This window comes from Physeter macrocephalus, unplaced genomic scaffold (assembly GCF_002837175.3).
Source record: "Physeter macrocephalus isolate SW-GA unplaced genomic scaffold, ASM283717v5 random_207, whole genome shotgun sequence".
NCBI classification, from domain to species: domain Eukaryota; kingdom Metazoa; phylum Chordata; class Mammalia; order Artiodactyla; family Physeteridae; genus Physeter; species Physeter macrocephalus.
In genome coordinates, this window is record NW_021145493.1 from 32,187 (window position 1) to 52,731 (window position 20,545).

Genomic DNA, 20,545 nt, shown 5'->3' on the forward strand with positions numbered 1-20,545 from the left:
GGGATCACCAGGTGCAAAGGCCCTGAGGAGGGAAGAAGCTTCAAATCTGTGTGAGCGAAGTTGGGCTGGTGGTTGCAGTGGATGAACACGGCGAGTAGGCAGGCAAAGGGGCAGGACCAGCTCGCAGGGTCTGCAGGGGAAGGTGATCCACTCTTCCTTTTGAAAAACTCCCTCTCGGGACTTCCCTGGCGGTCCAGTGGTTAAGACTCCACGCTTCCACTGCAGGGGGCCTGGGTTCGATCCCTGGTCGGGGAACTAAGATCCCACATGCCTTGCAGTGTGGCCAAAAAAAAAAAGAAAAAAAACTCTGTCTGGCTGCTCTGTGGAGACTTGAGAGTGGAGGCAGGGAGAGCAGGGAGGAGGGGGGAGGTGGGAGGTGGTGGTGGTTTGACTAGTAGCCAATGGATGGATTGGGTGTGCCATTGGGAGGTCAGGTTGCTGGCAAGGCTGGGAGGAGGAGGTTGGTTGGGTGTTTGTCTGGCCTCTGGCCCCGCCAGGTCTTGTCTGTGGCATCCCGGGGACGGGGACAGGAGTGTGGCTCTCCCTAACCCTCCCAGTTCCTAGGTTCAGAACGTCTCCCAGTCCATGGAGGTCCTTGAGTTGCGGACGTACCGTGACCTCCAGTACGTGCGAAGCATGGAGACCCTCATGCGGAGCCTGGATGCGAGGCTCCGGGCGGCCGACGGGTCCCTCTCGGCCAGGAGCTTCCAGGTGGGTCCTTCTGGGTTCAGGTCAGAGGTCAAGAGAAGAATTGAGATCGGTGCCCATTCGTCCCCAGAGTGGGGGTCACATCTGGGAAGGACCCAGTGTTGGCTGGGATCTAGGGTTCCAGTGTGAGCTGAATGTCAAGGGCCAGATGCGCATCAGAGATCAGGGGTGAAGCTGTGGGCTGAAGGCTGGGCTCAGGTCTGGGTCGCTGGTCAGGGGTGGGGATCAGCGATGGTTCCACCTTGGGAGCAGGAGCTGAAAGGCAGGATGACGGAGCTGTCGCCCCTGAGCTCGGTCCTGGAGCAGTACAAGGCGGACATGAGGACCATTGTGCGCCTGCGGGAGGAGGTGAGGAATCTCTCCGGCAGCCTCGCAGCCATCCAGGAGGAGATGGGCGCCTACGGATACGAGGACCTGCAGCAGCGGGTGATGGCGCTGGAGGCCCGGCTCCACGCCTGTGCCCAGAAGCTGGGTATGCCCTGATGCTTGATCTTGACCCCTGGCCTCCACACCCAACCCCCAAACCAAAGCCCCTGTGTGCCCAGGGCATGGTTTTGACCTCTAACTTCGAAACTTTGACCCTTGACCTCCCTACCCAAGGCCAAAAAATCGACCCAGGAGCTGGAAATGCTCCTGACCCTACACTTCCAGTCCCTCACCCCCAACCTAACTCCACCTTGGGACCAGATTTCTGGATCCTGCCTCACCCCTGTTCCCGGCTCTTCAGTTTGATCACACTCGCTCATCCTCGCCCTGCCTCCCTTGCGCTCTTTCCATCCTCCACCCTCATCCCCCCTGTTCCTGCCTCCCAGGCTGTGGGAAGCTGACGGGGGTCAGTAACCCCATCACCATTCGGGCCATGGGGTCCCGCTTCGGCTCCTGGATGACTGACACGATGGCCCCCAGTGCGGATAGCCGGGTGAGTGACTGTGCCCCGCCAGGGGTCAGAACCTATCCTGGGGAGGAGACATAGCCTGTGGCTGCCCCTAGGTGCCAAGCGATTCCACATCAATGATTATCTTGTAGGCCGAAGTGTTCCAGGGTCTCCAGGGCCCTTGGACCTCCCCCTGACTGTCTAGCGACCACCAAGTGACCAAGAACTTTCCAGCCCTGTGAATCCATAAGTCGGCTGACCTCCAATGACTGTATAGAGACTAATGGTTACTAGTACTAATGACCAGCTCCCAGTGACCACTGACCTCAAAGTAACCACCAGTGACCAGTGCCTTCCCAAGGACTAGGACCTACCAGCACCGCTCAATGACCTTTAAACTTCCGGTGGCCACCGTGGTCACAATCGCCTGTCACCTCCGTTCCACAGGAACCATCTGTTAACTGCCTAGTGACTCTCCTAGTGACGGATGTTGGTCACTGGACAGCCATCGAGTGTCATAGATTAGAGGTAGCAAATAGCCACGCCCCACTGTGATCATTGGCCTCCCAGGCATCATGGTGGTTCAACCAATGGGTTAAGAGCTTGGGTTTGGGGGGAATTGCCTGGCGGTCCAGTGGTTAGGATTGGTGCTTCCACTGCTGGGGCACGGGTTCAGTCCCTGGTCGGGGAACTAAGATCCCGCAAGCCACGAGGCACCAAAAAAAAAAAAAAAAGAAAAGAAAAGAAATCAGACTTCCACCAATTCTTAGCTGGGAAACTTGGGCAGGTTCCTTAATGTCTCTGAGACTCAATTTTCCTTATCTTCAAAATGGTTACGATAACATCAGCGTTACAGTTTTTAGGACGTTTAGCCCAATAACCAGCATGAGTAAGGGCGCTCACAAATGCTAATACCGTGGTGACAGCGAAAGATGTTGACGGAGAGGATGCTGATGTTCATGCTGGTCACGTCGTGGTTACAGGAACTTCCCACGGGCAATGGACTCACGTGACCTCTTACCACCCAAGGGCAGCCTAATGACCACTAGCCATCCCATATCCAATGACCAGTGAGTCACCAGGGACTGCAATTTCCCCGATTCTTGGGGATCAGGCACTGTCCTCTGAGTGTCTGAAACCGAGAGCACTCCCTGACCGGTCACTGGGACGATGCCTGGTCACGAATGGTCACGGGACATCCCATGACTGAGTAATGACCACTTAGTGACTGTTGATGCCTAATGACCATATGACTCCTGAGTGGCTGCTGGGACCTTTGGGTCATTGGTGGTGGCCCACCAGTGACCAGCGGCTCTCTTGCAGGTCTGGTACATGGATGGCTATTACAAGGGCCGGCGGGTCCTGGAGTTCCGCACTCTGGGAGACTTCATCAAAGGCCAGAACTTTATCCAGCACCTGCTGCCCCAGCCGTGGGCAGGCACGGGCCACGTGGTGTACAATGGCTCCCTGTTCTACAACAAGTACCAGAGCAACGTGGTGGTCAAGTACCACTTCCGCTCGCGTTCTGTGCTGGTACAGAGGAGCCTCCCTGGGGCCGGCTACAATAACACCTTCCCCTACTCCTGGGGTGGCTTCTCGGACATGGACTTCATGGTAGACGAGAGTGGGCTCTGGGCCGTGTACACCACCAACCAGAACGCAGGCAACATCGTGGTCAGCCGGCTGGACCCGCACACCCTCGAGGTCGTGCGGTCCTGGGACACCGGCTACCCCAAGCGCAGCGCCGGCGAGGCCTTCATGATCTGTGGCGTGCTCTACGTGACCAACTCCCACCTGGCCGGGGCCAAGGTCTACTTCGCCTACTTCACCAACACGTCCAGCTACGAGTACACAGACGTGCCCTTCCACAACCAGTACTCCCACATCTCCATGCTGGATTACAACCCCCGCGAGCGGGCCCTCTACACCTGGAACAATGGCCACCAGGTGCTCTACAATGTCACCCTCTTCCACGTCATCAGCACCGCCGGGGGCCCCTAGGGGCTGCCGTCGCTCACGCAGCCACACGAGGGCCACGGGAGCCCTTTCTACTCCGCCTGTGTCCCTCCAAATTTATCTTTCTGTCTCTGTCCTGCCCTCTCTTTCTCTCCCTCTCCCCTCCTGTACTGTTTTTTCTCTCTCCACCTTTGCCCCCAGCTTTCATTCCCTGCTTCTGGATTTCTGTCAGTGCGTTTTCTCAGTATTGTCTCTTCTTTAGTGATCTCTGATTTTGATACTTCGCTCTTTCTTTTTATTGAGGCCTCTCTATCTTTTGATCCATCTGACTCTCCAGCTCTCTATCTCTGCCTGTCTCTCTTCCATCCCTCCCTCCCCTCTTTGCGTCCCACCCAGTCCTCCTCCTCCTGGCTCCACGTCCCCTCCTCCCGACCCAAGGAGTTGAGTGCATGGATGTTTCTTTTTTTATTTACACTTTTTCTTTCCGGGTTGCTGGAATAAACGGGACCTTTGACATTTGATGCTTCAGCTGCTCTGTGTGTCTGGAAGGGGCAGAAGAGGCAAGGTGGAGGGTGAGCCTGGAGGCCCATCCCAGCTGGGTCCCCTTGTCCCAGGCCACAGGCTTTGTGAACAGGGGCAGGTAAGCCCAGCCTGGGGGGTGGGTGGGTGAGGGCCATGGCAGGGTGAGCCCTTTGGGAAGACAGGCGAGGATACCCAATCCAAAGTTGTTTCCATTGATCCAAACAACATGATCCAAATAACCAAGAACTCTATCACAACGCTAAAGACTGGCCTCAAATGAATATTCTTTGTCACTGTTTTTTTTGTTTGTTTTTTTTTTCCACTCACTGATCACACAGGTGCATCACTGACCCATCTGGCAACTTTTAAAATGGGTTTTTAACAGTTTGGCTGCTTTTAAGAATATGGGTATGAGAGGGTAGCACACAGAATTTTTCCTTTTTCTTCGTAACATCAAAATCATTTTGTATGAGTTGCACCTGTTCTGAGTTAGCTGCTAAAAAAAGATAGCAGGTCTGAAAGTGCACGGGGGCCCTTCCGTTGGACACACTGGGCTTGGGCAGGGATAGTCCCTGATGTGGGGACCTACATGGGGACCGGAGCTCCTGGAGGGGAAGGACAGGCAAAGCTAGCAAGTATCAGAGACACGGAGGGAAGGGGTATGTGAGCGCGTGGGGAAGAGACTGAAGTAAGCAAAGGCCAAGTCCTCAGGAAGCTCGGCAGTGTGACTAAGGTGGGGTGGCAGGGGGCCATAGAAGGGGAAAAACAAAATGAAGGCTTTATTTTAGCCAGATCTTTGGTAGCCTGGGTGACAGACTGCAAGGAGATGGGGGAGACAGTCACCTCTGAAGCTGTGGCCGGGAACAAAGGTAGCGCTGACCACTCCCCACCCCCGGCGTTCGCCCCAACACACGGCCCCGCCTGAAATCTCCAGCAGAAACATTGTGCAAACAGCCCACTGGCCCAGACAACACCCCCCCCCGCCCCCGCCGCCCGCCTCTGCTGAGGCCACGGAGGCCAAAGTTGCTCCTCTGGGAGGAACCCTCCCTCCCTGTCTCCCCGTCTCTAATTAATGGCCTGATTAAATCATCTCCGCTCCGTGCTGGCATCTCCGGAAACTCGGGACACTGGGGCCGTATTGCCGATGAAACCAATGAATAATAAACGCGGCTGCCTAATGCACTCATTTAAAACCAATTTTTAAAGAAATCTTCAAGAAAAGCAATTAATTTCCATTTAAATTAACAAGTTCGACATTGAAGAGAATCGATTCCTGGATAAGCACCTTGAGAGGCACTTTGCTCTGTACCTGCTTTTAAAAAACAAACACAAACAAAAAACAGGCACAGGGCGAGGGCACCTAGAACATCTGCACCCCAATTTGTATTGGGCACCAGACAGATGCCCACAGGCGCCCCTTCTCTCTTTCACACACACACACACACACACACACACACACCCGCACCCTCCCTTCCCCGGCAGCATCTCAGATGCCTGGGAGCCCAGTGAGACCTTCCCCAGGCCTTTGGTGCTGAGAGCGAGGCACAGGCCCATCCTCAGGGGTGCCTTGGAGCAGAACCCTGAAAACCCTTCCGCCCCCAAGTACTCGTTTCCGATCCTTCCCAGAGGCTCCTTTGGACCTGGAGGGGTGCAGTGGCTCCCCCGACACCACAGAACGGTTGGCGCAGACAGCAGGGCTGCTGCCTGCCTTGTGGCCTCCACGGGTGGTGGGAGAGGATTCTGCCTGGAGGCGCAGCCAACCAGCCGGCTCTCCCCAGCCCACCAGAGCTGAGAGGAAATTCATTAAACCTTCCTAATGACAAAACGCTCTGGCAGGCAGCAGGCAGAGAGCGATGGCTCCAGAGCTGGCCAGATGGGAGTCGGCCCAGGTGGCTGTTTGAGACTCCGGGCTCTTATCACTCAGCTCCGCAAACCTCCTGACTGACCTGAGCCCCCAGCCCAGGCCCTGGCCCCAGGGCAGCTACGAGGAGGTGATGGACAAGAGGTGGGCCGCACCCCAGCCCCCAACCTGAAGAGGAGGAAGAGCCCCCCCCCACCCCCATGTGCCACACGGGTACCCTCTGCTCCACGACAGCCCCTCCCCCAAAGGGCGGGGCAGGATCCCTGCTCTCAGAGGCGCCTGGCAGGGCCCCCCCACCAGGCTGGCCCCCTGCTGCCATGGTAACAGCACCTGCAGAGGCCACAGGACCCAAGCACAATCTGCCAGAGTGACAGGGAAGCAGGCCTCAGGGTGCTGGGCATAGTTCATTCTAACTCAAGTGGCCCATATGCGTGGAGGGAGTTGGTGGGAGGGGGGCGGCGAGAGCACTCAGGGCACGGGGGCTTCAATCTGGCCCCCCGAGGATGCCCTGCTCCACCCGACCTGCTGAATCCAGAGCTGGGCGGTCAGGGCCCTTGCGTTCCAGGACATTCTTGAACACCCAAGTGTGAGGACCGCTGGCGCTGAGTGCTGCTCCACCTCCCCGAGTCTGGCTGCTGCTAGGCTGCCCCCAAGCCCAGGAAGAGGGGAGGCTTCTCAGGGAGGAAAGGCGGCCTGGACACCTGGACGCCAGGGATGGCGGGAGATGATCGCTCGCCCGACCGAGCCCCACTCACCTCCGCGGGGAGGAAATGAGACACGGACAGCAGAACAGTGGTTCCAGGTTTAATCGAGGCTGGGGAAGGTGCTGCACTGCTGCTTAGAGAGGGCCCCCAAGCGGCAGGCAGCCTGGGCCCCAGGCGGAGCATTTGCTTTTTGCAACTGAACAGACGGAGGTGGCAAAACCAGAAACAACTCAAGGCCCTCCTGCCCCCGTCCTGGACCTGGGGGGACACAGGGGGCGGCTCGGCTAACCAGGCCTTCTCTTTGGGACAGGTCACCCCCAGCCCTTGGATCTGGAAGCCCTGCGAGCCTCTCCACCCTACGCCCTTCTGAAGTCGATTCCTAAAGGGGAGGGGAGTCTGGCAGGGAGCCCCCGGTGGTGAAGAAACCCCCTCCCAGCCATTTTGGGATCAATAAATACTGTGTGACACGAGCAGGGAGGGGTACCCACTGGTCAGCGGCAGCAGGGAGCGGAGTCTGCGCACCCAGCCACCCTGTCCCGCACCCACCCCGGGGGGGGCGGGTGTGTGTGTGTGTGTGGCAGGCCTGGGCCGTCCACACCCCTCACTCCGTGCGCAGGATGATGTGGATGCCAGAATCCGTGAACACGGGCCCGCCACTGGTCAGCGGCAGCAGGGAGCGGAGTCTGCGCACCCAGCCACCCTGTCCCGCACCCACCCCGGGGGGGGCGGGTGTGTGTGTGTGTGGCAGGCCTGGGCCGTCCACACCCCTCACTCCGTGCGCAGGATGATGTGGATGCCAGAATCCGTGAACACGGGCCCGCTCATCTCCCCTGTCCGCAGTGCAAAGGAGGCGTCTTCAAATGGCTTCTGCATCTGACCTGGGGAAGGAAGCATGAGGCATGGCAGGCGGGGGGTCAAGACCCGGGCTGCAGGCCAGGACCAGGCAGGGCAGGCAGATGGGGCTCCCACCTGCACCCCCGGGCACTCATTTGGACTCAGCCATCACGTGGTTTATGGCCCGGTCACAGTGGCGAGTGGGGCCCAGCTGAGGGCGGCAGGGCGATTAGGGAGGCCCCGGGAAGCTGAGGACAGACAGCCTGAGGGATGCGGGCAGAGCTGCGGTGTCTGCCGCGCACGTAGAGACGCGTTCCAGGGATGAACTGGTCTCCCTGCACCGGTCCCCAGCCCCTGCCACACTGTCTGTCTCCCCTGCCTCCCGGGGCGGGCAGGCGGTCCACAGACCCTCGCTGGCTCCCCGACACCCCTCGCCCCATCCTGGGCCCCTCCCTGATGCTCTGTAGACCCCAGGGATGGAGTGGGAAGGAGGCGGAGGCCTGGTTCCCTCCGCTCCTCCCTTTTCCACAGCCCCAGCTGGAGAGGCCTGAACTCGGGGTTGCTGATCTGACCGCCTCCTCCCCTCACCCCTGGTTTCCCCACCCATGAGGGCAGGGCAGGGGATGCTGGGGGACAGGCCCTGGGGCTCTAAGGGGCCCCAGCCTTACACCTCCAACAGGAGGAGAGGAAATGGCAGCACGTACCCACCTTGGTGGGCCCGTGATGGGGACAACCGAGCAGAGAGACACACGGATGGACTCCCCACCGCAAGAGAGAATGTCACTGGGGAGAAGGCTCTGCGGCCACCACCCCCGGCAAGGAGGCCTCTGAAGCCTGAGGGAGGGACTTTGCTGCCACCTGGTGGCCTCCAAAGGCCCGTGCGACAGGCGTTACCCCTCCCGATCTCTAGGTGGTGGGCGGGCGGGCGCTGGTGGGTCAGAGGGTCCTGCCGGGGTTTGGTGGTGCCCATTCCTCGCGCACCTCTGCTGAAGGCACCCAGGTCTCCCCTGGCCTTGGCGGAGCTGCAGTCGCTGAACTGTGAGGCCAGAGATTCAAAGTCCTCTTCTCCCGACTTAATCTTCTGGATGTAGCCTGCGAGGAGGACACACAGGGAGACCTCCCCGTCAGGGGTGGGGCGGGGCAGAGGGCCCCAGGGAGGGCGGCACTCCACTCAGAAAGTGCCTTTCACGTGCACGCACACCGTGACCCTGTGGCGACCGCAACAGCCGGCTGGTCTCACGTCCCATCCCAATACCGCCCTCTCTGTCACTCCCCACCACACACACACGGCAACACACAATGAACACAGCATGGCCTCTTCCTACCCTCACACAAACTCTGAGAGAAAATCTACCCCCGGGCCCTGCTGGGGAGGACAGCAGAAGACAGAAGTTAAAAAGGGACACTGGGACCCAGGGGTCCCCCAAGAGCCCCAGGGCAGTGGTGGAAGCCCCAGTGGAGAGTTTTCTAGAGGCTTCTAGGAGAAAGGCAGGAGGCCAGGGCGCCAGCCCAACTCTGCCACAGGAGACGGCTGGGTCCTCAGCCCGTGGGCCTCAGTTGTCTCATCTGTCCAAAGCGGCCAGGGCCGCTTACTGGGGCACTGTGAAGAGACCCAGCGGCGGCCTAGCCGGGGCTCGGGAAGGGACACGCGTCATTCCCACAGACTGCGCCCCAGAGACAGCAGGGTGTGTTGGTAGCGCACCAGATTCACCCTCTGTGCAGCCCAAACTGTCCCCATTGGGTACCGATTCTTCCCAGAGGGACAGGGAGGCAGGGCTGACGGGAGGGAAGGAAAAGGAGGACTGAGGGGAAGGGCTCCCAGCAGAGGGCGCCAGGGGGCAGCACCGAGCACCTATGTGACTCACAGGCCCTGCGTGTGCGGGGTAGGGAAGGGCCGCCAGCCACTCTCCCGAGTCCAGGCAGGAGCCTTTGGAGCAAGAACCCATCCTGTCCTCCCCAGACCACCACCGGACAGCCCCTTGCCTCGAGCTAGGCCTGCATGGCTTCCCTGACAGCCACTCTCCTGGGGGGCATTATCCCCGAGGCCCCTGGGGGTACCTGGGACCATGCACCCCCCCCAGCTTAGCGATGGGACACCAGCCGACGCTGGATGTGAGAGCCACCCTGTGACACCCAGCGGTGGGTTTCTGAACCCTATGGTGACACCTCTACCCGTTGCTCCTGTCTGACCTAAACGAGGCTGTGACACGCCTGGCACCTGTCTGAGCACCACAGGGACACCGCGGATTAATCTGCCTGGCGCTCTGAGGCCAGACACGCAGCCAGGCCACCTGCCTAATGCTCGGCTGGTGCAAACTTCACCTCGGCCCATGGGTCTCCGACTCCTGTCCGACCTCAACGTCACTGTTATCCATCTATCTCCCTGGAACGACGGTGACAGCACACCTATCACTCCCCGCCCACCCCCGTCTCACTGCATGTCACAGCAGCAACTGCGTGTCCCGGTATCTGACCTGCTCGGCTGCTTCCACGGCTGTCCCGGTAACCCGCCTCCCCCGTGTGCCTGTCACTCTCGTCCTGTCCTGACCGTCCCTTTGCTTCTGAGCCTCAACTGTCAGTCATTTGCCAGCAGGCCACAGTGACCCGCAGCACAGTGCCCGGCACAGACAGACACCTTGACAAATGGCACTTGCTGTCACCATTCTGTTCCCCCTTCCGTGTGGGCTGTGCCAGCCGGTGATGAGGCTGCCCCTACTTCTCTCTGACCTGCCCACCCCTGGTCCTCCTCGCCCGCACCTCGCCGTCTGCGCTGGCCGTCACCGTGATGCGCTGCCTGGTCAGGCAGGCTCTCCGTCGGACGCGACACAGGCCCCACCCTCTGTGGACTGCACGTACGCCGCAGTGGCTTCTGCCGGAACGCTCTGCTGTGCTCCCGACACCGCCCTGGGGCTGCCAGGCAGGTGGTCGCCCTGTGCCAGACGCATTCACGGGGGACTGCGATCTGAACCGGATGTCACTAGGCTACCCCTCCTCTACCTCCTCCTCTCCCTGGATTCTGGCTGCATCCTCAGCCTCACCCGGGCAGCACCAAGGCATCTCCTCTCTCTTCTGTCTGGACCTCAGTAACACCAGCCAGGGAATCCTGAGTGCACAGCGCCCCCAAGTGCACCTGCCTGCCTCCAGGTACCTTGGGGGGCACTGCTGCACATGCCCAGCACTTGGGGAGTCGGGCCCAGCCTTGAGCCCTGTACAAGCACCCCCCTGCTGCATCCTCCAGCAGCTGGAGCTGTGGGCACAGTGGCAGGGAACCCCCGAGACTAGGTGGCCTGGCCAAGGTGTGCACACAGTGCATGTGTGCAAGCAACAGCAGCCTAAAGACTGAATAAAAGCCAAGCTTTTGCACCGCCCCTCCACAGTTTTTTGTTTGTTTGTTTTTTGGGGGTTTATTTGGCCAGCCGCATGGCTTGTGGGATCTTAGTTCACTGGACCCTCGGCAGTGAAGGCGGAGTCCTAACCACTGGAATGCCAAAGAATTCCCATGTCCCCCATAGTTCAGAGCACCCAAACCTTCCTCTGACCAGCCAACTCTCTCAGAAAATATTCTGCTTGGATGGGAGCCTGAAATGATTTTGTTTAAAGAAACGCTTCCTTCCTGAGCTTCCCTTTCAAAAGCTGACCTTCAGGGGTCTGGCCACAAGTCAAGATGCAAGGCTACATTCAGAACCCCCTGTGTCCCCTCAGCTCAGTCTTACACCCCCCATGGTGTCCCGCCCAGTCTTGCCCCCCAACCCCAACCTCTCAGCCTTTGCTTAACCTTTGTTTAATCGTCTCTTCCCACCCGAAGCTCATCTGCTGTCCTCTGGTCTCACCCAGGAGTCTCACTAAGTCCCCACTAGGCGAGGTGTCTCCCTGGGCCCTGCATTTACCCCTTTCCTGTTTGTGCGTCTGTTGCCGCCTCATACGGGGAGGACAGGGACCAGGTCGGCCTTGCTCACTGCTGTGTCCCCAGCTCCCCGTGCTGTGCACTGAACAGGTGTTCACTAATGTTGAAGGAATTCGTGAATAAATGAGACAGAAACAGGTCACGGGGAAGGAGAGAGAGGGATCCACCACTGGGTTCTGTAGACGGAAATGCTGGAATCTCATGCTTTCTTTCTGTGAACCTCAGGCTCAAATGCTAGAGGAGGCAAGAAAGGAAGTGCAAACCAGACACCCTGGGCTGTTCCCAGCAATGCCCTGCCTCACCCGACTGGCAACACCCCCTACCCAGACAGCGTCCATCTAACCTTCACCCAACGGGGCAGCTGAGGCAGAGCAGGGTGGATTGTGGACCCCAACTACTGTGTTCGGATCCCAGCTCTACCAATCTTGAGCTCTGAAACCCTGGTACGTGACTTCGTCTCTTGGAGATTCACTTGCCTGGTCTGTAAAATGGGCTAATTATCAGCTCTGACCTTGGAGGGCTGCAGTGAAGGGTAAAGGAATTACTGCCAGAACAGTGCCTGGTGGAGTGAGCCCCTGACAATTACTAGCTGTCAGTCCATAAATAATACGGGTTGAATGTTTATGTCCCTCCAGAATTCATATATTGAAGCCCTAACCCTCCAATGTGATGATATTTGGACATAGGGCCTTTGCTGAAGTAATTAAGGTTAAGTCATAAGGGAGGGGCCCTGATCTGACAGGATTAGTGTCCTTTTAAGAAGAGACACCAAAAAGCTCTCTCTCTCTTTCCCCACTGCATGCACTGAGGTAAGGCCTTGTGAGCACACAAAAGGTGGTCGTCTGCAAGCCAAGGAGAGAGGCCTCAGAAGAAAACAAACCGTCGACACCTTGATCTTGGACTTCCGGCCTCCAGAACGGTGAGAAATAAATGTCTGTGTCTAAGCCACCCAGCCTATGGTATTCTGTCATAGCAGCCTGAGCTGCACCATAATTATTTCAGGGAAAGTGAGTGAACAAATGGACTGGTCTCTGACTCTAAAACGTTTTAGATGGGACCTCCCTGGAGGTTCAGTGGTTAAGACTCTGTGCTTCCAATGCAGGGCACGTGGGTTCTACCCCTGGTCGGGGAACTAAGATCCCACATGCTGCACAGCACGGCCAGAAAAAATAAAAAGGTTTAGAGACAAACTAGGGAAGGGGCCTGGACAGGGAAAAAAGGTGACAGGATTAGGTCTGCCTTCCTTCAAGGCCCAAATCCCAGCAGGGGGTAACTAGAGAGGCCAGAGACCCAGCCTGAACCCAGCAGGCTAGAAGGGAGCCACCCACCTTGGGTGGGGACACTGGGCCAACGGTGCTCACTGACCCTCAGGCCCTGGGCACAGTTACACGTAGGGGGACTGCTGTTCACATCAGGGCCTCCCTGGGACCCTCAGGCCCTGGGCATGTGGCAATGGAGGGATGGGAGTAGGCAGGGAGGGCTTCTCCATGGCCTGGCTTCCTTACACAAGGACACTGGCAATGACAGGCAGCTGGTCCCCAGACCCGTGACAAGCCTGTGGCCACAGCCCAGCAGCTGCAGAGGAGCCAGCATTGGGAAAAGGAGCCTCAGCAGAAAATGTGGACACACTGCCGGCAGCCTGTCCCCTCGGGGCAACTGGGGGGCACAGGCCCTAAAAGCGAACTGATGGACCCAGGCTGCCAGCTGCAGAATGTGCCGCCCAAATCCTGATCTCTTTATCGCCTGGAACAAGCCCATGACGAGAACAGGGGAGGGAGGAACAACGTCCACTTTCACGAAAGAGGAAACCAAGCCCACGCGCCCAAAGCTTGCTGATGTGGCACACGAGTGTTTGGTTACCGAGTGCACCATGGCCCGGGCCATCTCACTGCACCCTTGTAATGACCCCCGAGGGGGCCTGCCTCCGCCCCATCTCAGGACACTGAATAAAACCACAGGCCAAGGTCACTGGAGGGTCTGCACGCTAAACCCACCAGGCCTCCCACGTTCTGGCCCAGAGCTCCACCCACGGGCCATGGGGAAGCAGCAGGGAGCTCTTGGTAGGCGGAAGCCTTGTCCAGACCATGGTCCCCACCACGCACTCCTAAATGACTGGGGTCGAGGCTCTGCTGCGTAGACAGCAAGCGGCCAACGCTGAGCCCATTGCTCTGCTGAGCATTCAGCTGCTGGCTGGACCCTGGATCTTCATGGCCACCCTGTCCCCATCCTGCAGATGAGGCAACTGAGGCTCTGAGGGTAAAGACACTTGCTTGAAGCTACACCGCTGGCACCAAGATCCATCTCTGTGTGACTCCAGGGCTGGGCCACACTGGTTCTGACCTTACCCTACCCCTGCCCCTCTAAACCACCACCCCGTCCTCCCGATTCTGCCTCCTAAATCTCTCTAGAATCTACTCTACCTGCTTCCTACCTGCCCCAAGTTCAGGTCACAGTGTTTCTAGTTGCAATTCCTCCCACAGCTTCCACCAGGCCCTCTGGCACAGGCAAGCATGTCGGACCCCTGCTAACACTCCCGAGTGCGCACTGACTTAAGGCTAGGCCCCAGGGCCCAGCTGCTTACTGGGCACACCCCCAGACACCCCTTCCCAAGACCCAGGCTGACCTCAGCACCCCCAGGCTCCCACTGCAGTGTGAGCCCCACCAGACACATCCCTGTCCATTCTAGAGATGGGCTGGGGGGCATCCTCACCTGCCACTCCCAGGCAGTCCCCAGGGCCCAACAGCTTTCCTTCCACGTGATGCTCAGATATCCCCATGTCCACCTGCCCTCTCTGGCCAGGACTGTCACAAGGGCTTGTCTCTGGCCTGCTGCTCTGCTGAATCCAGGTCCTCTCACGGTTGCCTTGCCAACGTCTCTTCCTCAGACCCTCAGATTTAGTGAGTCCCTCCCCAGACTGTGCCTCTCCCCAGTCCCCTCAACCAGTGATGGCACCTCCTGCTGTTCAATCTCCAAGTGCCCATCACCTCTCGCTCACTCTCATGTGGTTCGGAAGCCTCAGAACAGGGACCACTCTAGGAGCTAGGAGGACCCAAGGGGTCATCTCGTGATTCCTCTGGGTTTCCTGCCACGTCCTCTTCCCCTGGGGCCGCCAGACCCCACTCACTGCTCACAGCTCACCGCTGGTCCAGCCAGCCTGGGCCCTGGGCCTTCTGGCTTTCTTGGTCTGTCACCCTCCAGCCACACGGCTCTTTCCTAAAAGCCAGCGCCACAGGGCCCCCCTCCCAGTCACACGTGGCCATGTGTTTCCTGCTGTCTCTGGGAAAGGACCAAACTCTTGGCCTCACTCTGGGCCGTCCTCCACCTGGCTGGGACCTGCCCTTGAGGGGTCTCATCCCTCTTCAGTCCCCTGCACAGCCTTCCCCCGAGTACTACCTACAGCCCAGCCACAGGCCTTCATTTCTGCCGCTTCCTCTGCCAGGGATCCTTCTCGCTTCCTCCTGATTCAGGAAACAAGCCTGCGAGTGCTGCCGTGGGCCAGGCTTTGTGTTGGGTGACAGGAATACAGTGGGGAAAGAGACAGATCCAGCCCCTGCCCTCACGGAGCTCAGGAGGTGAGCTCTTTGAATCTGCCTTCAAGATTCTGCACAAGAACTTGGCTCTGCTCTACAAGGCTGGGAGGTAGGAGGCTAAGAGGTGCCATTTATCAGGTGCCAGACACTCTATGGGGGGTGTAGGTGTGGGCATAGGTATGTTTAAGTAATATCCCACGGGCCAGGGACTTCCCTGCTTGGCGCAGTGGTTAAGAATCCACCTGCCAATGCAGGGGACACGGGTTTGATCCCTGGTCCGGGAAGATCCCACACGCCGCAGAGCAACGAAGCCCGTGCGCCACAACTACTGAAGCCCACGCACCTAGAGCCTGTGCTCCGCAACAAGAGACGCCACCACAGTGAGAAGCCCACGCACCGCAACGAAGAGTAGCCTCCGCTCACCGCAACTAGAGAAAAGCCCACACGCAGTAATGAAGACCCAACGCAACCAGAAATAAATAAATAAAATAAAATAAAATAAAATCCCACCGGCCAAGTACCGGACCAGTGATGTCATAGCAAAACAACAGCCAATATGGACTGATTATGCCAGGGCTGTGCTAATAACAACCATCATAATAGCCACCAGCAATTACAGAACATTTATTAGATGCCAAGGCTGTTATTCATGCTTTACTGCATTAGGTTAGAGTCTTCTCAAGTACCCTATGCAGTGGGTCCTATTATCATAACGCTAATTTTACAAGTGAAAAGATTGAGGCTCTGAGATGTTAAGTGACATGCTCAAGGTCACACAGCCAGGACCTGGCAGAGCCGGATGGGCACTCAGGCTATTTGGGCATGGGAGAGAGATGGGTTATGTGGGGTTGGAGGGCCCAGGAGGGGGTCTGGGATCTCTGGTGAGAGAGGCTGAGTGGATGATGAAACCACACGTGTGATCCAGACCAGCACTGTCCAACAGAACTTCCTGCAAGGATGGAAACATTCTCTATCTGTAGTGTCCGAGATGGCAGCCACCAGCCACATATGGCTACTGAACAGTGTGCCCCGTGTGACTGAGGACCCAATCTTTAATATGACTTAAATTTAATTAATTTAAATGGAAATAACCACATGTAGGTGGTGGTGGCCACACTGGACAGCTCTAGACCAGGGTGCTGCGAACTATGTCTCACGGGTCAAATCCTGCTGTTTTTGTAAATAAAGTTTTATTGGCACACAGCCGCACCTATCTGTTTACATATCATCTATGGCTGCTATGGAGTTACCAAGCGGAGCTGACAGAGACTGTATGGCCCGCAAAACCTAAAATATTTACCATATGGCCTTTTCAGAAAAAGTTTGCCTACTGACGGCTGCTCTAGACTGTGGAGGAAACACAGAACAGAACGAGGAACAGCCTCCTCCTTCAGGGCAGAGTTAATTCACCGACTCTACCTTTCCAACCTCCCTCCTGACCCACCCATACATGTGCCCCAGGACCCTGCTTGACGATACTACTATCAAGGATAGCTCCCACTGAACGAGGACCCACTGTGTGCCACACACTTCCTCATCTCACTGAGTTTTCACGATGGCCCTTGGAGGCAGGTATATGATGATGCCCATTTTACAGAGGTGAAAACTGAGTCTCAAGGAAGCAACGTGAACGTCCCAAAGTTAAGGAGCTTATAGTGGCATGGCTACCGTCTGAACCCAGGTCTACCAGCCCCAAGGTTGGGTCCTCCCCACCTACCCTGGCTCACCCTCAAATACCAGCTGGAGAGGAAAAGGACAGGCAGCCGTGAGAGGCAGGCTTGTGTCATGTACAGGCACTTCCAGGTCTGTCAAGGCCACAGCTGACAGCTGAGCAAGCTGGGGTAGAGGGTCTGGCATGATTTCTATAAGGCCCAGTCTGGCCCCTGGGGAGAGGGACCTGCCCCCCCCCAAGACCCTGTCTCCACCTCTGCTCACCATTGATCAGCTCCAGAGCCTCCTCCTTGGTCCGGGTGATCTTCTCCTGCCTCCAGGACGAGGGCCGCCGTGACTGGCTGTGCTTGACCAGCAGGTGTGAGCAGCGGACCCTGGCGGGCTCCCCTTGTCCATTTTTGCCACCGCCAGTGCTATTGCCACTCGGCCGCTCCCACTGGCTGGCGTTAGTGATGTGATTGAAGTAGTACACCCGGCCTGGAAGAGGGGGGAGTGGAATTCAGCTGGGACCTGCTCAGAGGACACCACCGTGAGGCTGTGATAAGGGACTGGCCAATGAGATGCCTCCATTCGGCCAACCCACTGCTGTCCACCAGTGCCACCAGGCCTTAGGGAGCTAACATTCTAGGTGGGGGCAGACAGACACCAAACAAGCAATAAGACCACGTTATAACTTCAGTCATTCATAACTTCAAGGGGGAAAATAACCCCAGGTGAGGAAGAAAGTTTCCAAGCGTGCACTCAGCAGCCAGACCACCCGTTCAAATCTGCCTCTCTGCCACTCACTCACTGTATGATCAACCTTCCCTGGGCCTCGGTTTTCTCACCTGTAAAATGGAGATAACAGCAATACCTGCCTGAAGGGTTGCTGTAAGGGCCGTATGAGTTCATATCTGTAACGTGCTTAGGATAGCACCTGGCACACATTAGGAGTGTGGTAGCAACTATTATGTCCATTTTATAGACCACAAAACTAAGCAACATTTCCTGGGTGTTTACTCTGCTCCAGGCACATATGGGGGAGGTAGGAACTGTACCCATGTGCGTCAGACACAAAAGCTCTGCTCTTTTCCCCTACCCAGTGAACTCTGCTGCAGAACGGGGGGGCCAGCATTACTGGGGCCAGATGTTACCCAGAGACTAAGGAGCATGGAGTGAGGGCTGCAAACAAGAAGCTTGAGGTAGGACCCAGTAGAGATAGGGTGTCATTCCAGGGGCGGAGAGTTTGCCTGGGTTATGTGGAGGACTTGTGCCCACCACTGTGAAGGGCTGGATGTCACCCATGGGGAACACTGTTAGGGTTGAACTGGGAAGAAATGGAGGGAGTGGGGGCCCAGAATTGGGCAGAGCATCAGCTTTATGCTGCAGGTCACAGCCACAGGCCAGGGCTGCAGCAGGGTGGGTGACAGCTGAGCCACTGACTGCCTCTAAAACCTTGGCAATGGGCTCCATCTCCCTGAACCTCAGTTTTCTCATCTGAAAAGTGGGGGTGAGGTGAGAGAATAAGGACATCAAACCTCATGGGGTTAATGTGGAGAGTCGATGATGATGTATGCAAAGTGCTCACCAGAGCTCCTGGCGTTCAATAAATCGGAATTCTTACTGCGACTGTGATTACTGCGAGCTCTGGTCCAGCGGAGTGAATCACTGGACCTCAGTGTATCTCAGTGGTTTGCAGTAACAAGGGCAGGGGGCTGTGGAGTCAGCCTGACTGGATTCTAACCCAGCCCCCACCCCCTGAAATGAATGACCTTGAGCGAGTTCCTTCAGTTTTCTGGCCTCAGTTTCCTGACCTGCAAAATGGGAGTAATAACTACCCACCTTCCAGAATTGCAGCCATTCAGAGAAAGGAAACACCTAAAACGCTTGGCACTGAGATAAACGTGCCCTATTATTGACATTATTATTGGGGGAAAAGCCTTAAATCGGGTCCCGGAGCACGGGGGGATGTTCTCAGGCTAAATACGACCGGGCGGATATCGCAAACTCAGAATTAGGTATGGATGGCAGCAGGCATGTTAGCAGTAGGAGGTTGTGGACCCGAGGCCGAGCAACCCTGGGGCCCCGCCCTGAGCATGGGGTTGGGGTGTCCTCCCCCAGGGGTGCCCCCTGGGCCCAGCGGGGTGCAAAGACCTTCTCCCCGGACGTCAAGTGCATTAGGCCGAAAGAAAGGTGTCAGATCGGCAGGGCCAGGGCCATCGCCTGAGGGAGTGCCGAGGGATCACCGTCCCCCTACCACCCCGGCAGTGCGAGGGGCCTCTCCGGCCCCGCCCCTTGCCTCAGTTTCCTCAGGGTTCCCCACTCCTCAGGCTCGCAGCCCCCACAGGGTGAGCCGGGCCGTCACCCTGGGACGACGCGGAGTAGCCAAGACCCCACGGCAATCGAGCGGCGGCGCCGCGCCCGAGGGGCGAGCTCGAGCCCTGCTTCCGCGGGCCCTCGCGGCCCCGCCCCAGCCCCGACCCCCACGGCACCTGAGCTGCGGCTCATGCGCTTCTCCCAGCCGGGCGGCAGCTTCTCCTCGTCCGCCATCTTCCCTCCTGCCGCAGAGCCCGCTCCGCCTCCGCTGCACCGCCTCTGCCGCCCGCGCCTGCCCACCGCCGCTGCCGATTGGCTGGGCCCGCCCCGCACCGGGGCCTGGCGACGACACTCATTGGGCACCCCAACTGTCCGGACGGGCTCTCTGGCTTCCTATTGAGCGGAAGCGGGGGTGGGCGGGACCTCCCACGGTTTTACCTGGGCCCCGCCCCCGGTCGGCCTCACCCAGGCCCCGCCCTCCTCCTTTCCTCGGCCCCTAAGTGGTGGGAAAGGGACACGAGCCCTCCTTGTCAACGCCCTTTGCCGAGCTTCAAAGAAGTCCTCACCTCTCCTTTGCGTCCTTCGCCGCAGAGCTCATCCGATTGGCTACTGCAGCAGCAATTCCCGCCTTTCTAAGCCGTACCCGGAGGGCCGCAGCTCCCCATGCGGAAGTGTCTGGTTTGTGTGGAGGTAACTGCAGCAGAGAAGGTTCTTGGCAGAGGCTGCGCTGCCTTTGCTGTTGCCATAGCAACGCGGTTACCTTGGTAATGAACAGCTAGGAACCCAGAAGCCTAAATTTGGCTCCTCCATCCTCCCTCTTCCCACCTGTTTCCTCCAGATGTCCAAAAGCTAGCCCACCTCCTTTTAATTTTTTGTGCAAGTCTCTTTCCCTATGCTACTGACCCAAACACCTTACACTTCCGTTGGAGCCTACTTTACTTCACCTATTTCCTCCCAGTCTGGCTTCTGCCTCCGTCCTGGGGGACTAGTGGGTGTTGGCATTGCAATTCAGATGGGACAACATGGGAGGCGCGGGTGGGAGGATGATGAGCTCAGTTTGAGTCGATTTATTTATTTTTATTTATTTTTTATTTAAGTATAGTTGAATGAGCCAATTTAAAATTAAGTCTGTGGCACTCGTGGGACACTGAGGAGGTGGCTGGAGACCTAGGGCTGGAGATAGACATGGGAGTCAAGACACCAACAGGGAAGAGTTCAACTACAGTTCATCTATAGCATAGACCCTTACATAACCGTTAAAAAGAATGAGGTGTAATGACATGAAACACAGGGAAACATGTCTATGACAAAGTATAGAGGCAGGATGGGAGTTGAAGGTTAAGAGCACTCAGGAGCCAGATTGCTTTGGGTTCAAAGCCTGGCTCTACCATTTGCTATGACCTTGAACAAATTACTTAACTTCTGCACTTCAGCTTCTCCATCTGCAAAATGAGAGTAAGAAAAATACATATCTCATAAATACCTTTGATGTAAAGATTAAATGAGTTAATCTATATAAAGCACTCAAAAACAATGTCTGGTCCATAGCAAGGATATGTGTTGCTGGGTGAAAAAAAAAGCAAGTCACAGTACAGTGTAGCAATTATAGTATGTATGAAAGCATAACAAAACCAAAAAAAAAAAATCAACAAAAAATAATTTAATTATGTGTATTATTAGAGTAT

At 57.2% G+C, this 20,545-nt stretch overlaps 2 protein-coding genes across 2 annotated transcripts; one reads left to right on the forward strand and one right to left on the reverse strand.

The window, feature by feature from the left end:
* The first annotated feature begins 570 nt into the window (after positions 1 to 570).
* OLFM2 (olfactomedin 2) lies at positions 571 to 4,059 on the forward strand. The gene is made up of 4 exons (XM_028484653.1): positions 571 to 711; positions 961 to 1,180; positions 1,521 to 1,627; positions 2,906 to 4,059. Exons 1-4 carry the CDS (start codon positions 586 to 588, stop codon positions 3,581 to 3,583), a joined length of 1,131 nt encoding a protein of 376 aa, XP_028340454.1. The 5' UTR covers positions 571 to 585; the 3' UTR covers positions 3,584 to 4,059.
* A 3,225-nt stretch (positions 4,060 to 7,284) lies between these two features.
* Positions 7,285 to 19,142, reverse strand: PIN1 (peptidylprolyl cis/trans isomerase, NIMA-interacting 1). Its single transcript, XM_007104316.4, has 4 exons — positions 19,037 to 19,142; positions 16,830 to 17,042; positions 8,441 to 8,551; positions 7,285 to 7,503 (listed from the first exon to the last, which is right to left on the reverse strand). Exons 1-4 carry the CDS (start codon positions 19,092 to 19,094, stop codon positions 7,394 to 7,396), a joined length of 492 nt encoding a protein of 163 aa, XP_007104378.1. The 5' UTR covers positions 19,095 to 19,142; the 3' UTR covers positions 7,285 to 7,393.
* Between the last annotated feature and the right edge of the window lie 1,403 nt (positions 19,143 to 20,545).

Bases quoted from the DNA above. Each gene is read 5' to 3' on its own strand.
- OLFM2 (XM_028484653.1), top strand. From the start codon at position 586: ATGGAGGTCCTTGAGTTGCGGACGTACCGTGACCTCCAGTACGTGCGA. The intron at 1,181-1,520 runs GTATGCCCTGAT...CCTGCCTCCCAG, and splicing joins CGCCTGTGCCCAGAAGCTGG to GCTGTGGGAAGCTGACGGGG. The intron at 1,628-2,905 runs GTGAGTGACTGT...GCTCTCTTGCAG, and splicing joins CCCCCAGTGCGGATAGCCGG to GTCTGGTACATGGATGGCTA.
- PIN1 (XM_007104316.4), bottom strand. From the start codon at position 19,094: ATGGCGGACGAGGAGAAGCTGCCGCCCGGCTGGGAGAAGCGCATGAGC. The intron at 8,552-16,829 runs GTGAGCAGAGGT...TCCTCCTCGCAG, and splicing joins GGCTCTGGAGCTGATCAATG to GCTACATCCAGAAGATTAAG. The intron at 7,504-8,440 runs GTGCGCGAGGAA...TTCCTTCCCCAG, and splicing joins CCTGGGTGCCTTCAGCAGAG to GTCAGATGCAGAAGCCATTT.